Raw genomic sequence first — 16,415 nt, 5'->3', positions numbered from 1 at the left:
GTTGATTTCCATCCTTGGTGGATGTGGGGAGACTTGATGATTATTTTGTGGGTACTTTTGATGTCTTGAATGAAGTGTTGTCTTTTCTAGTCTGCCCATGGTTGCTAGTGGCCTTTAGGTAAGGACAATTACAAATGAACAGATTGAAATGTCAGTCCCCTGCTTGGTCAGGAAGGCCACACTTCTGTTTGCAATGCATGGTCAGACATAATAGCTGTTTCAGAGAGCACGATATTCCTAGTGTCCCGTGCAAGCCTTCTGGTGTGTATTTCTGTACAATAAGGTTGCTGATGCTGGAATCTTCATTATAGAAAATTGTTTTCTCTCTTTGATACCCTTAAGCACTCTGCTGATTCTGTGTTGGACGGAGGTGAGTGGAGACCGTCACTTGCATGGCTTGAACCATCTGAAGATTTTTCTTCTTGAGAGAAGGCCTCACACTATAGCCCAGGCAGGCCTGGAACTCACTGTATAGCCTAGGCTGCCCTCAGACTGGGAATAATCCTCCTGCCTCAGCCATCTAAGTGCTGAGATTACAGATGTGAACCACTATTCCTAGCTGTAGAAATATTATTGAAAATAGTTTTTATTTATCCTGAAAATTTTATACGTGTATACAATGTCTTGATCTTATCGACACCCCCCACTCCCAACTCCCTTCAGACTCCCCAACACATTTCCCTCCAAACCTCTGTTTTAACTTCTGTTCTAGTGTTAGTATTTTTTAATCATTGAGTCTAACTACTGTTGCCCGTATCTACTTGGGTTTGTGGTTATCTACGGGGACATGGGTACCTCTCCAAAGTAAAGTGACTTTCCCTCCTCTAGCAGACATCAGCTGTCAATAACTCCTCGGCTAAGCCTTTGCCTGTCGATGCTTTCTAGACTGGGCTTTTTGAGCAGCTTTTTTTTTTTTTTTTTTTTTTCAAACCTGGGGACCGAACCCAGGGCCTTGCGCTTTCTGGGCAAGGGCTCTACCACTGGCCTAAATCCCCAACCCCTTAGACTGGGCTTTTTAACTGGCTCCATCTTGGGTGGGTCTTATGTAGGAACACACAGCCTTTATGAGTTTATGTGTGCAACAGTCACGGCGTCATATCCATAAGATAGTCTCTTACAGCACCCACCCTTCCTCAGTCTTTCTCTTCTCTCTGGCACCTTGTTGCCTGACCCTTAGGGTGATGGGTGTAGATGTTCTATCTATGGCTAAGCACTCGCTGTCACTTAGCCTAGTGCTTTGGATAGCTATGAGGCTCTCCCATCACAACGTATGATTTTTGATGGGGGTCTTTTAAGACATAAGAGGAGAGCATCTGGACAGACACTTGAAGAGATTCCCTCTGTGATGTGGGACACAGCTGGGCACAGTATTAGCTTGCAAATTAAATTGCTGTGCTTATACTAGGAAAAATGGCAGCTTCCATCCATTCTTCATTGTGGGTTAAAGAACTGTTATTCTCTCAATGCAGAGAAAGCTGGAACTACAGAGAAAATGAACTTCTTTCGACTTGCAGATGGGAAACCGCGTTACACTTCCACAGCAAATTATCACTGGCTTTTGCAGAGTTCATAGCTGCCTTTGCCCTATATAGCACTTAGAATCTATTATTCAGAAAGGCATTCAGCTTCGCCTTGTATCTCAATTCTTAAATAATTTAAGGCTCTGACTTGTACAGTTCTGCCTTTGTAGCTTTTCTTGTCCTCTCCACCTGGGAAAGCATCGATTTCTAGGGACCGAACAGAGATTACAACGAGGAAACTATTTCGCTTGATACTGCCCTGCATGGGAGCATGTAGGTGGGCCTGGTGAGAAGCCATCAACTCGAGGAGGCCAGCCCCAGAAGAGACACAGAGCAGCTGATAATTTGCTTACTGTTCTCCATGAGTCCTGGGTCACTCGCAAGTCCTTCACAGTAGTGAGTCCACAGTGTGTCCGGATAGGTTGAAGTGCTACTACATCAGGATCAGTGGTCCCCCCTGTTATCCAAGACTGAGATGGGCTCTAGGCAGAGTCTCCATGTGGCTTGTTCTTCCTAAATTGAGAATGCTGTCCTTTCTCTGTTGGGCAGGTGAGTATTTTAAAGGTACCTGATATCCAACTAGAAGAAGAGTCATGGCTCAGTCTTCAGAAAAGGAACATGGCTATCCGGAGTCACTGCCTCACGTGGACACAGTATGCATCCATGAGAGAAGAGTCAGTTTTCCGGGAAAGTGGAGAAATCCAAATTGGTAAGATCACACGTGTGTGTGTGTGTGTGTGTGTGTGTGTGTGTGTGTGTGTGTGTGTGTGTGTGTGTGTGTGTGTCTGTGTCTGTGTCTGTGTGTGTTAGGGGAGGGGATCAATATACAAGCACACAATTTCATATTTATGGTCTCTGTCCATTGAGCACATACTTCATTTTATTTTTTATCATATAAGTAGATGAATATCTTTTGGAGGAAGAAGGGCAGAACTCAACTCTTGTCCAAGTTCCCTCCAAATTCTGGTATTTTCTTACTCTCTCAAAGGCAGTGATGCCACCAGTTGGTTGAATATTCGTTTGGACCTTTAAAGGCAGCCTAGATATTCAACAGAGCTTAAATAAGGAAAACATTTTGTTTAATGTTATCACGAATGTGACCCTGTTAGTGGCCCTGTGTAGTAGCCCTGTTAGTGGCACTAGCCAATCCAAGCAGGTTTTTTTTTTTTTAATTTTTTATTATATATTTCTTTACTTACATTTTAAAGGTTATTCCCTTCCTGGTTTTCTGTCCATAAGCCCCCATTCCCTCCCCTCCTACTCCCCCTATGGGTATTCCCCCTATACATCCCCCTTATTGCCCACTCCCATATTCCCCTGCACTGGAGGTCCAACCTTGGAAGGACCAAGGGCTTTCCCTTCCACTGGTGCCCCAACAAGGCTATTCTCTGCTACATATGCAGTTGGAGCCCTGGGTCAGTCCATGTATAATCTTTCGGTAGTGGTTTAGTCCCTGGAAGCTCTGGTTGGTTGGCACTGTTGTTTGTATGGGGTTGAAAGCTCCTTCAAATCTTTCAAAATTTCTTCTAATTCCCCCCAAGGGGGTCCTATTCTCAGTTCGGTGATTTGCTGCTAGCATTGACCTCTGTATTGGACATGCTCTGGATGTGTCTCTCAGGAGAGATCTATATCTAGTCCCATTCCGCATGCATTTTTTAGGTTTATCAATCTTAACTAGTTTTGATGGCTGTATATATGTGGGCCACATGTGTGTAGGCTCTGAATGACCATTCCTTGAGTCACTGCTCTAAATTTTGCTTCCACATCCCCTCCTATGAATATTTTCCCCCCTTTTAAGAAGGAGTGGGAACATCTGCATTTTGGTCATCCTTCTTCTTGAGCTTCCCGTGGTCTGTAGATTGCATCTTGGGTAATTTGAGCTTTTTGGCTAATATCCACTTATCAATGAGTGCATACCAAGTGTGTTTTTCAGTGATTGAGTAACCTCACTCAGGATGATATTTTCTAGTTCATTCCATTTGCCTATGAATTTCATGAAGTCATTGTTTTTGATAGCTGAGTAGTATTCCATTGTGTAGATGTACCACATTTTTTGAATCCATTCCTCTGTTGAAAGGCATCTAGGTTCTTTCCAGCTTCTGGCTATTATAAATAAGGCCACTATGAACATAGTGGTTCATGTGTCTTTGTTGTATGTTGGAGCATCTTTTGGGTATATGCCCAAGAGAGGTATAACTGGTCCTCAGGTAGTGTAATGTCCAATTTTCTGAGGAACCTCCAGACTGATTTCCAGAGTGGTTGAACCAGTCTGCAATCCCACCAACAATGGAGGAGTGTTCCTCTTTCTCCACATCCTCGCCAGCATCTGCTGTCACCTGAGTTTTTTCTTAGCCATTCTGACTGGTATGAGGTGGAATCTCAGGGTTGTTTTGATTTGCATTTCCCTGATGACTAAGGATGTTGAACATTTCTTTAGGTGCCTTTTGGCCATTCAATAATCCTCAGCTGAGAATGTTTTGTTTAGCTCTGTACCCCATTTTTTAGTAGGGTGATTTGGCTCTCTGGAGTCTAACTTCTTGAGTTCTTTGTATATGTTAGATATTAGCCTTCTGTCAGATGGAGGATTGTTAAAGATATTTTTCTAATTTGTTGGTTTCCGTTTTGTCCTAATGACAGTGTCTTTTGCTTTACAAAAGCTTTGCAGTTTTATGAGGTTCCATTTGTCGATTCTTGATGTTAGAACATAAGCCATTGGTATTTTGTTCAGAAAATTTTCTCCAGTGCCCATGTGTTTGAGACTCTTCCCCACTTTTTTTCTATTAGTTTTAGTGTATCTGGTTTGATGTGAGGTCCTTGATCCACTTGGACTTAAGCTTTGTACACGGTGATAAGAATGGATTGATTTGCATTCTTCTACATGCTGACCTCCAGTCGAACCAGCACCATTTGTTGAAAATGCTATCTTTCTTCCGTTGGATGGTTTTAGCTCCTTTGTCAAAGATCAAGTGGCTATAGGTGTGTGGGTTCATTTCTGGGTCTTCAATTCTGTTCCACTGATCTACCTCTACCAATACCATACAGTTTTTATGACTATTGCTCTGTAATACTGCTTGAAATCAGGGATGGTGATTCTCCCAGAAGTTCTTTTATTGTTGAGTATAGTTTTTGCTATCCTGAGTTTTTTGTTATTCCAAATCAATTTGCAAATTGCTCTTTCTATCTCTATAAAGAATTGAGTAGGAATTTTGATGGGGATTACATTGAATCTGTAGATTGCTTTTGGCAAAATGGCCATTTTTACTATATTAATCTTGCCAATCCATGAGCATGGAAGATCTTTCCATCTTCTGAGATCTTCTTCAATTTCTTTCTTCAGAGATTTGAAGTTCTTGTCATACAGATCTTTCACATGCTTGGTTAAAGTCACACCAAGATATTTTATGTTATTTGGGACAATTGTGAAGGGTGTCATTTCCTTAATTTCTTTCTCAGCCTGTTTATCCTTTGAGTAGAGGAAGGCTACTGATTTATTTGAGTTAATTTTATACCCTGACACTTTGCTGAAGTTGTTTATCAGGTTAAGTAGTTCTCTGGTGGAACTTTTGGGGTCGCTTAAGTACACTGTCATATCATCTGCAAATAGTGATATTTTAATTTCTTCCCTTCCAATTTGTATCTCTTTGACCTCCTTTTGCTGTCTGATTGCTCTGGCTAGGACTTCGAGTACTATATTGAATAAGTAGGGAGAGAGTGGGCAGCCTTGTCTAGTCCTTGATTTTACTGGGATTGCTTCACGTTTCTCTCCATTTAGTTTGATGTTAGCTACTGGTTTGCTGTATATTGCTTTTACTATGTTTAGGTATGGACCTTGAATTCCCGTTCTTTCTAGGACTTTTATCATGAAGGGGTGTTAAATTTTGTCAAATATTTTCTCAGCACTTAATGAAATGATCATGTGGTTCTTATCTTTGAGTTCGTTTATATAGTGGATTACATCGATGGACTTTTGTATATTAAACCATCCCTGCATCCCTGGGATGAAGCCTAACTTGATTATGATGGATGATTGTTTTGATGTGTTCTTGGATTCAGTTTGCAAGAATTTTATTGAGTATTTTTGCGTCAATATTTATAAGGGAAATTGGTCTGAAGTTCTCTTCTTTGTTGGGTCTTTGTGTGGTTTTGGTATAAGAGTAATTGTGGCTTCATAGAAGGAATTTGGTAGTGCTCCATCTGTTTCAATTTTGTGAATAGTTTGGACAGTATTGGTATGAGGTCTTCTATGAAGGTCTGATAGAATTCTGCACTGAACCCATCTGGACCTGGGCTCTTTTTGATTGGGAGACTTTTAATAACTGCTTCTATTTCTTTAGGAGTTATGGGGTTGTTTAGATGATTTATTTGTTCCTGATTTAACTTCGGTACCTGGTATCTGTCTAGAAAATTGTCCATTTCCTCCAGATTTTCCAGTTTTGTTGAATATAGGCTTTTGTAGTAGGATCTGATGATTTTTTTTAAATTTCTTCAGATTCTGTTGTTATGTCTCCTGTAGGGAGCAGTGATGTCTGCGCCTCAAAGATGGTGCTGGTTTCCGCCTTCCACCCTCCTGACGGTGAGCGCTCCTTGTAGTAAACAAGTCCTTATTTGGCTATGCCTGCCTGCTAGGTTCCGCATAGTGATAGCCTATCGGCATGACCCACGTGTCACGTTGGGGTTGGTTGGGGTTGGTACTTAAGCCGTAGTAGAAGATTGTATCAAGGTTCCTGAATAAACTGCTTGAAAAAGATCTCCTCTGGTTGTGTCTTCCTTGCTGGTTGAGGTTGGGTGTGATAGTCTCCCTTTTCATTTCTGATTTTCTTAATTTGGATACACTCTCTGTGACCTTTGGTTAGTCTGGCTAAGGGTTTATCTATCTTGTTGATTTTCTCAAAGCTTTTGGTTCTGTTGATTCTTTGTATTCTACTTGGTTGATTTCAGCTCTGAGTTTGATTATTTCCTGCCTTCTACTCCTCTTGGGTTTATTTATTTCTTTTTGTTCTAGAGCTTTAAGGTGTGCTGTCAAGCTGCTGACGTAGGATCTCTCCTGTTTCTTTTTGCAGATACTCAGAGCTATGAGTTTTCCTCTTAGTACCATTTCGTTGTGTCCCATAAGTTTGGGAATGTTGTTTCTTCATTTTAATTAAATTCTAAGAAGTCTTTAATTTCTTTCTTTATTTCTTCCTTGACAAGGTTATCATTGAGTAGAGCATTGTTCAACTTCCATGTATATGTGGGCTTTCTGTCATTATTGTTGTTATTGAAGACCAATCTTAGTGCGTGGTGATCTGATAGGATTCATGGGATTATTTCTATCTTCCTGTATCTGTTGAGGCCTGTTTTATGACCAATTATATGGTCAGTTTTGGAGAAGGCTCCATGAGGTACTGAGAAGAAGGTATATCCTTTTGTTAGGATGGAATGTTCTAAAAATATCTGTTAAATCCCATTGGTTCATAATTTCTGTTAGTTTCTCTATGTCTCTGTTTAATTTCTGTTTCCATGTTCTGTCCAGTGATGAGTGTGGGGTGTTGAAATCTCCTACTATTATTGTGTGAGGTGTAATGTGTGCTTTGAGCTTCAGTAAGGTTTCTTTTATGAATGTAGGTGCCCTTGCATTTGGAGCCTAGATATTTAGGATTGAGAGTTTGTCTTGGTGGATTTTTGCTTTGAGGAATACGAAGTGTCCTTCCTTATCTTTTTTAATGACTCTTGTTTGAAAGTCAATTTTATTTGATAATAGAATGGCAACTCCAGCTTGTTTCTTTAGGCCATTTGGTTGGAAAATTGTTTTCCAGCCATTTACTCTGAGGTAGTGTCTGTCTTTGTCTTTGAGGTGTGTTTCCTACATGCAGCAAAATGCTGGGTCCTCTTTATGTATCCAGTCTGTTAGTCTATGTCTTTTTATTGGGGAATTGAGTCCGTTGATGTTGAGAGATATTAAGAAATAGTGATTATCACTTCCTGTTATTTTCATTGTTAGAGGTGGAATTATGTTTGTTTGTCTCTTTTTTGGTTTCATTGTAAGGAAATTATATTCTTGCTTTCTGTACGGTGTAGTTTTTCTCCTTCTGTTGGAGTTTTCCATCTATTAACCTTTGTAGGACTGGTTTTGTAGAAAGATAATGTGTAAATATGGTTTTGTCATGGAATATCTTGGTTTCTCCATCTATGTTAATTGAAAGTTTTGCTGGATACAGTAACTTGGGCTGGCATTTGTGTTCTCTTAAGGTCCGTATGACATCTGTCCAGGATCTTCTGGCTTTCATAGTCTCTGGTGAGAAGTCTGTTGTAATTCTTATTCGTCTGCCTTTATATGTCATTTGACCTTTTTCCCCTACTGCTTTTGATATTCTTTCTTTGGTTCGTGCATTTGGTGTTTTAACTATTATGTGATGGGAGGAGTTTCTCTTCTGGTCCAATCTATTTGGAGTTCTGTAGGCTTCTTTTATGTTTATGGGCATCTCTTTCTTTAGGTTAGGGAAGTTTTCTTCTATAATTTTCTTGAATATATTTACTGGCCCCTTAAGTTGGGAGTCTTCACTTTCTTCTATACCTATTATCCTTAGGTTTGATCTTCTCATTGTGTCCTGGATTTCAGGTATGTTTTGAGCAAAGAGCTTTTTGCATTTTACATTATCTTAGGCAGTTGTGTCAATGTTTTCTATGACATCTTCTGCCCCTGAGATTCTCTCTTCTATCTCTTGTATTCTGTTGATGATGCTTGTGTCTACAGCTCCTTGTCTCTTCCTTTGGTTTTCTATATCCAGGGTTGTCTCCCTTTGCGCTTTCTTTATTGTTTCATTTCCATTTTCAACTCCTCCACCTGTTTGGTTGTGTTTTCCTGTAATTCTTTCAGTGATTTTTGTGTTTCCTCTCTAAGGACTTTTACCTGTTTTCTTGTGCTTTCCTGCATTTCTCTAAAGGAGTTCTTTATGTCTTTCTTAAAGTCCTCCATCATTATCAAAAAACGTGATTTCAAATCTAAATCTTGCTTTTCTGGTGTGTGTATTTTCTTTGGTGAGAGTACTGGGCTCTGATGATGCCAAGTAGTCTTGGTTTCTGTTGATTAGGTTCGTGTGCTTGCCTCTAGCCATTGGGTTGTCTCTGGTGTTTGCTTGTCTTGCTGTTTTTGGGAGTGACTTGGCTCTGATGTAGGCCTCTGTGTCAGCACTCCTGTAGAACTGTTTTCCTGTTTTCTTTCAGCCTTTCCTGAGAACAGGTGCTCTACTCTCAGCTGTGGTGGTTCTCCTGGAGACTGTCTTCCCGCTCTAGGCGCAGGCAGGAATCAAAGGGTCCTTCCCCTGATTGCTTGTGTAGGTCCTTGCACCCAGTGGGCACAGTTGGCACTATGCGATTCCCTCTTGGGTCTGGTCTGTGGGCAGAGGGTATTCTCCTCTGACTTCTTAGGAGTATCCACACTTCTCAGGTTCCAGCTCTCTCTCCCACGGGATTTGGGTGTAGGAAGCTGTTTTGCCGGATCAGTTCTGTCCTGGGCACAGACCAGAACTGCGGGTACTGGTGGCTGTCTGTTCCTATATCCCTCTGTCCAGAGGCACTGTGCAGTTTCCCCTTGGACCAGGGATGTGGGCCGAGGTGTGTAGAGGTGGCAGTCTGTCCTGCGGCCTTGGGGTGTCTGTACTCCCAAGCAGGTTTATGGAGGTGTTTATACATAGACTCACCTACCTTGGTTAATTTGCATATCATTTTTACACATGTGCTTTTGCATCATCTAAGTTTTTATACACTTATCTTTTATGTTTACCAGACAATCAAATTTACCTTTCCTAGCATTCAGCTCTTTGAGTTTTGACAAATACATAAACTCGAGTCACTACTGTCCTACTTCCTGCCAAACCCTGTAGGTACAGTCAATTCCTCTAAAATGTGTGAACTTAAAATAAGTGAGCTCTAGGTGTATGCCTTATAAGTTAGTTTTAAAGTACTGCGGGCTGGGTTTTAGGACACACCCAGATTGAGTTCTAGGGAATCTTGGTTTTAGCTGCTGCAATTAGATACTACAGTCTATGTGCATCAAGCAACATTTCTGATCTTATAGTTCTGCATGCTGGGAATTCCAGTCAGCGGACACTGTCAGATCCTGTGTCTGGAGGCCTGCCTCTACCTTTGTAGACATCTGTCTTCTGTTAATCCTGGCAGTGGAGAACATGTGCTCAGCTCTTCTTCTCCATGGACCAGGTTCCGTGGCCGAGTTCTTGGAATCACGTAAACGAATTACTCCCCAAAGCCCTAAGTCCTAAGTCCTTCCTACTGTGAGTTAAGGTTTCAGCTGGAGGCAGCGGACTGGAGGCAACTTTTTCCGCATGCATGAGCATCAGTCAATCAATCAATCAAATGCAAAACAATACAATAAAAATGTCAACATAAATTTGGGGGTACACAGACATGGTCTGTAGCACAGATTCGGGCACATTGTCTTCCGATGTTAATACAAATTTGTATTCCATAATAGCACCCAACAATGTTCATTTCCCTGCAGCATAGTCTATAATTAATTAATAAACATTTAAGTTTTTATAAGTATAGTGGGTGAGGAACGGTCAGTTCCTTGAAGATAGATTTATATATCTTTACGTGGATGGTGTTTTACCTGCATATATATATATATATATATATATATATATATATATATATATATATATATATATGTGCACCACATGCATATCTCATGTCTGCAGAGGCCAGAACTTTAAGTGGAATTATATATAGATGTCTGAGCTGTTGTGTGAGGATTGAGAACGAAACCCAGCCCTGTGCGAGGGCTGCCTGTGCTTCTGAACTGCTGAGCCATCTCCCCAGTCCCCTTGTTTTGTTTTTGAGACAAGTGTCTGAGAATTTACTCTAACTTGTCTTAAATTCCCAGGCCCCTGCCATCCTCCTGCCTCAACTTCCCCGTGTCATCTTTTCATGTATTCAAAGGTAGATTTTGAAACAAAAATAAAACATCACAAGCACTAAACCACTACTGTGAATAATGTGATTTCAGGGGATCGTTTGCTGTGTTTTATTGTTACTGTTCCTTGTGGCTTGACATTTTTTTACTATATAGTTACAGTCGTAATGAAAATAGTAAAACCCTCAAATAACTAATTGTCCCAATGTAAAAGCTGTTCTTAAGGCCCAGCCTTTCTCCAGATCATCCCCTGTTGCACAGCTTGGCCATACATCAATGACGAGGAAGGAAGCACCAGAGGCAGAGTCACTGATTCACGGTTTTTATTTGCCGATATCGAAAGCTAACCTAGGGCATGGATGGGATTAAGGCCCGAGCCAGAGAGCAGAGCTCTGTCGTTGGTATGCAGATGTGGTAAAAGGATGGCTTTGTCCGATTCCATGCAGGACTTCATTCTCTTTGTTTTAGTATGGTTTGTGCTGCCGCTATTGCTACATTTGGGTGCTGGGTAGTCTTAAAAGCTGAACTGAATACTTGTCCAGTTCATGAGAGTTAAATTATGATTTGCTCTGATAACCTGAGAAACTTTTCACTTTGTAGTTTTATTTTTTTAATGAAAAGAATTCTGATTATAGGAAAAATAGTACATGACACTGTTATCTAATATTAATCAGTTCAGCAAACAACTCACATTAACTAGAGATCATGCTCATTTATATACTGTTTACATGTTATTTACATATTAGTCTTGGTTCATTCTTATTTGACTCCCAGGTTTCTGAACTTTTAGCGATGGCAGTGTTATAATGAAAATCTCTGTGATTGTATATTTTATCATGTATTTAATTATTTTCTCTGGAGACAGAATCTCATGACACCAAGGCTGGTCTTCAATCCATTATGTAACCAATTATGACCTTGAACTTCCCCAATACTAAAATTACAGGCTGATGCTACCCCATATGGTGGGGTATGTGGTCCTGGGGGTGGGATCCAGGCCTTGGTTTATGCTTGGTAAGCGTTCACTCACTGAGCTACACCGTCAACCTGTTATCTTTGTGATCTAGGAATTTTTATGACCCAGTTCTAGTTGGTAGTATGCATACATGTATATATGGAGAGAGAGAAAAATGACTGAATATGAATATTTGTTGCTGAAGTTTGGTCAAACTAGGCAGGTGCTCTACCACTGAGCTGTAGTTCAGTTTGCATAGTTCAAAATATAGAAGCAGAAACTATGTTTATACCTATTTCCCATTAACTTGCAAGACTCACAGGACTCCACTCCAATGTTTACATTCTGTGTTATCTCAGTACACCATCCCCAGAAGTGTTCATGTCACCATTTAAGACTGATGGAACTAGAAACCTGCTGCTTTACTTCCAGAGCCATATTTAAGTCCGGGAAAGATGTGTATTCAGGGCTTTATGTATTTAGTAGACAATCACACGTATTTGCTGTTGTCTTTTCTCTTGTACAGTGACTGGTGTTTGTAGGTCCAGGATGCCATATGGAGTGTTCTGGCGAATTTCAGAGCCTCTGGACTCTGACTTCAGGCTTATCTTCTCCTTGCTCTTATGACTTCTCGGGACAAACCAGAAAATAGAAAAGTAGATAAAACTACAGAGCAAAATTAAAATTTTCTCTTGTGGGAGTGTGCTTTTACTTAGAAAATGGAGAATAGTGGTGCCCTGTTTTACATTTTTTTGGAAGAAGAACAAAAATGATAGTTTGCTTTGTAAACCCCTCCATTCTGAGATAGACTTATTAATTTCTTAGCACTTGTATTTGAACTGATTCTTTTTTAATGTTAATAATATATTTGATTTAACCCGATAGGACCAAAATATCATATCTACATATAATTAGTATAAGCAGTTGTTGAGGGCTATTTTACAAAAATTCCTAATGAGCTTCTGACATCTATTGATTAAAATATGCCATTATTGATTTGGAGGCTCAGCACCCAGTGGCTGCCACTCAAATGCTGCAGTTTTGACTAAGAAGACAGAGTAAGCTTGCTGTCTCTTGCCCTTAGCTTGGCAGCCTCAGAACTAAGGCCGTTTTGGCAATAATGCTTATGCATTCTAACCAGTACATTGATCAGTTTTGAGTTTTTATTTTGTAACTGAAAACTTTCTGATGTACTTATTTTGTGTGCACGTGTGCTTGAGTGTATGTGTGCTCAAGTGCATGTGTGCATGCTCCTTGGAGGTCAGATGACAGCTTGTAGGAGTTAGTTGTCGCTTTCCACTGTGTGTGTGTGTCTTGGGGATTTAACTCAGATAGTCGGGATAGGTGGAGTAGTTTTACCTGCTGAGGCATTGCTCTGGCCCTTTTAAAAATAATAAAAAGATTCAGGTGTGTGTGTGTGTGTGTGTGTGTGTGTGTGTGTGTGTGTGTGTCTGCATGCCCTTAACTAACACAAGCACTAAGGCAGCTTGATTTACAGAACTAGTTCCAGGACAGCCTGGATTATACAAAGAAACCCTATCTCAAAAATCAAAAAACACACACACACACACACACACACACACACACACACACACACACATACACATAATAAAAAGTTCACCAACATTTCATACATAGATAATAATGAACTTTGGTCACTCTCACACCCCTCCCCCCTTGCTAGCCTTCATTCTCATTCTTTCCTGCTGAAATTCCCAATGAGCCCCCCTTCTACTTTCATGTTGCATGTGAATGTATGTGTGGTCCATCAAATTAAGTTAGAATTGTTTGCATGAGCATGGTCTGGGAGATTACTTACTGGGGTGGGAGGGTGGGATGGTCAAGCAGTGACTACACCACAGAGGAATGTTATTTCTTTGTCTGGTAACCATTTTCTGTCAGTAGATCTTCCAGGAGGGGTGAGGCCTTCTGGACCCTGATCCTTCTGTGATGGAGTGTTAACAACCATAGCCGTTGTGAGTTCTCGAGCGCTTACTCAAGTAGTTTTGAGTAGTCTTATTATTATTTTTCCCTTTATAATAAAGTTTTATTGTACTGTCTAGAGCATGATAGATTTACAGTTGCTTTGATTTTAATCATTGCTACTTTACCTAAGAAAATGCAGTTTTAAATAACTGTTGTCTTGAGGGGTTTTGCCTTCTACTCCACATCCCATAACTCTGTGTATTTTTGTAGCAAGGTAAAATATCTGTATCTTCAGGTTCTCCCTCATAGAGCTTTGGTGGAGTTTTGGTTTGTGTGACAAGATGATTCGTCTACACCCAGTGTCGTATCTCAGTGACTCCTAGCTGAGCTAGTCTATGCCCAATACTCCATCCGCGTGCTCTGCTGGTATGATATCTCACATCTGGCTTTAAAATGCTCAGCTGAGTAGATACCAAGAACACTGAAGATTTGGTTTTTACGAAAATTTCATTGAGACCATTCCTATAACAGTACAATAGACATTGAGAGTACACATGAAATTTTACAGACTAAATTAGCGGGTTGAACAGCCTAGTTTTATAGAGACTCCTCAGGTGAATATTACTCATTCTAATAAACAGGTATGTAGCCTTTGAAGTTTTCAGTTTTCTTGGCTAAAAGTGCCAAGTTTCAAGTAATTACCTGACAAATCAAGTAGTGTGATTTATGGCTTTCAAGAGGTAATTGTTGGACACTTACTTTGTGCACTTACCTCTTTCTTCTTCAGGAATTGTAGTGCGCTTGTGTCAGCAACAGATGTAGTAGTTGGGTGACTTCTGTGAGCATTTAAGTTTGGTACTGCCATCTTTTGATCACTTTCCAGGCTCATGGTTTCCCAGGTATTAGCATCTTCCGGTTCTACTTGCCTAACTTGACAATTGTTTCTACGCCTCAGTCCTGATGCTGAAGGCCTTGTGGGTATTGTTACCTAATAGCCCGGATAAGTACTACCCCTTTCATCTGCAGACGCAACTCTCTCTGCTCACATTGACCTTGATTTCCAGGACACCAGAGGGTGATCTAACAATTAGCAGAGTGCACTGCTGGTTATGACCCTAAGGCCCCTTCTGCTCAAACTCAACGTCTGGGGAGAGCCTTATTTGTGCGCAGGATGACTGACCTCTAAAAGGATCACATTTGCCTTCTGCTATTTGTGTTCACACAGTTAGAGTCTGTTCTGGTTTCCTTACTTGTACTTCCTGCCTTGTAGGGGTTTTGCGCTGATGTCATGGTTTTCCATAACTCAGAGTCAAGCATAGTGTGTAACGCACAGAAGATGCTCCGGTTCGTTCGACAAATGAATGATTGATGTTCATGGGATACATCTAGTCCATACTTGGAGGCGTGGAAGGGATAGGAAAAGGGCTGATACTGGGCAAGGGCAAGTAGACCTTGGGAAATTCTGGTGGGATAGGGTAGGAGTCTTGTGCACTGGTATGGGGAGCTCTCATTGATGTTCCTGGTCACCTGTGTTCTCTATGCTCTGGGAAAAGTTGACTTGAGCTCTTTCACAGATTTAGCGAGGTCCCAAGTGGGACTGCTCTACTCTTGGAGGATTTAAATACGGAGTGAATATGAGTTATTGTCACTAATGGTGAGTGTGTGTTTCTGATATTGGGTGGCTCTTAAAAGGAACCATGCTTGAAAAGTGGTGATCACTGAGTTGGAAACAATGATGTTTAACCAAGACAGCATTCTGTGACACTTACAAGTGAGAGCTTTTGAAATATCTTAGTGGACATCTATTGATTTTTTAAAATCCTCCATTGGTTTAGAGTTGTGTTTTAGCCCAGGGTTCACAGGGGAATTAAGAAGTCTAAATATGTTACAGCAAGTCTAGTTTTATAGAGACTCTGGGTGAATCTGCCTAGAAACTTTGCAAACTTTGATAACCAGCCCGTTGTCCTATGGCCTTACTGATAAGCAGATACAGAGCTGGCACCCCTATTTTTGCAAAGTCCTTGCTAATCTTGTAAAGCGTGACAGGAAGTTGATAATCTTACTCTCCAGCAAACAGCAAACATTTCCCAGCGGAAAAAATTCTTGCTAAGAAGCATGGGAAACTCGGCACCTCTCGAATGTATGTGAGAGGAATGGTGGATGAAGGGAAGGGGTGAGGAAGTGGACTGATGAGAAGTGCTACTGTCTGCTGTCAGGGACCACATGCCATGGGCCCATTTCTTTGTTAGTTTCGACTCTATAATAAATTAAATGCTTAGAATATTAAAATGATAGTGTTTTATTAGCCAGGCAACAATAGGGCAGAACTCAAGATCCCAAGACAATCAAGAGGAACACGGTGACAGTCTCCAGTCTCAGACCCACCTCCATTGTCGGGAAGCTCATTGGCCCAGAAACTTTATTATCACAAAATACAGCTGGGCTGTATTTTGTCACTGTGACAACATTCTAGAGGAAAAAAATTCCCAACTTAACGGAGGCACCATTTCTTTTGTCTCACTTCTTCAGAGATTCCAGTGCATGACCAGCTTGTTCTGCTGCTTTCTATCAAGCTTGTGGTAGGGTTTACATCATCAAGGAAGGGCATGGTAGAGAAAAGTCGCTTGACGCTCAGCATCTGAGGAGAGGGAGGGAGAGAATGAGCCTGAGCTATACTCTTCAGAGGTCCACATGTTGTATTTCTTCCTTTCCATCAGCCTCCCAATACAGGTCAAGAGATTAGTCTATTCATTTTCTCAATCTTACCTCAGCCTACTCATTTCCATTTTATTGAGGATCGAGCCTTCCACATGAGCTTTGTGTGGATGTTCCATATTCTAACCATAGCGAGGGGGTGCTGGTTAGTTATTTTTTTTTTTTTTTCAATTGACATCTAAAAGAGTGGACTTCAGTTGAGAAAATGCTTCTATCAGTTTGGCTGGGTGGCTAAGTCTGTTGGAACATTTTATCGGTTAATGATGTGGGAGGGCCCAGCCCACTGTGGGTGGTGTCATCCCCTGAGCAGATAGTTGCTAGATTGCATAAAAAGGCAAACTTAGCATTTGTGTGTCACCTAGAGCACCTTATACAGATGGCTTTATTC

General features: G+C 40.9%; 1 protein-coding gene across 1 annotated transcript in view; it reads left to right on the top strand.

Moving 5' to 3' along the window:
• The window catches only part of Prelid2 (PRELI domain containing 2), an 80,465-nt gene that overhangs the window by 15,970 nt on the left and 48,080 nt on the right, over positions 1-16,415 (top strand). The window contains 2 exon segments of the mRNA XM_032885910.1: positions 2,070-2,211; positions 2,214-2,229. Of these exon segments, the coding sequence (XP_032741801.1) occupies positions 2,070-2,211; positions 2,214-2,229 (158 nt within the window).

Source organism: Rattus rattus, chromosome 15 (genome assembly GCF_011064425.1).
Source record: "Rattus rattus isolate New Zealand chromosome 15, Rrattus_CSIRO_v1, whole genome shotgun sequence".
NCBI lineage: Eukaryota > Metazoa > Chordata > Mammalia > Rodentia > Muridae > Rattus > Rattus rattus.
This window is presented reverse-complemented; position numbering and strand designations above follow the sequence as displayed.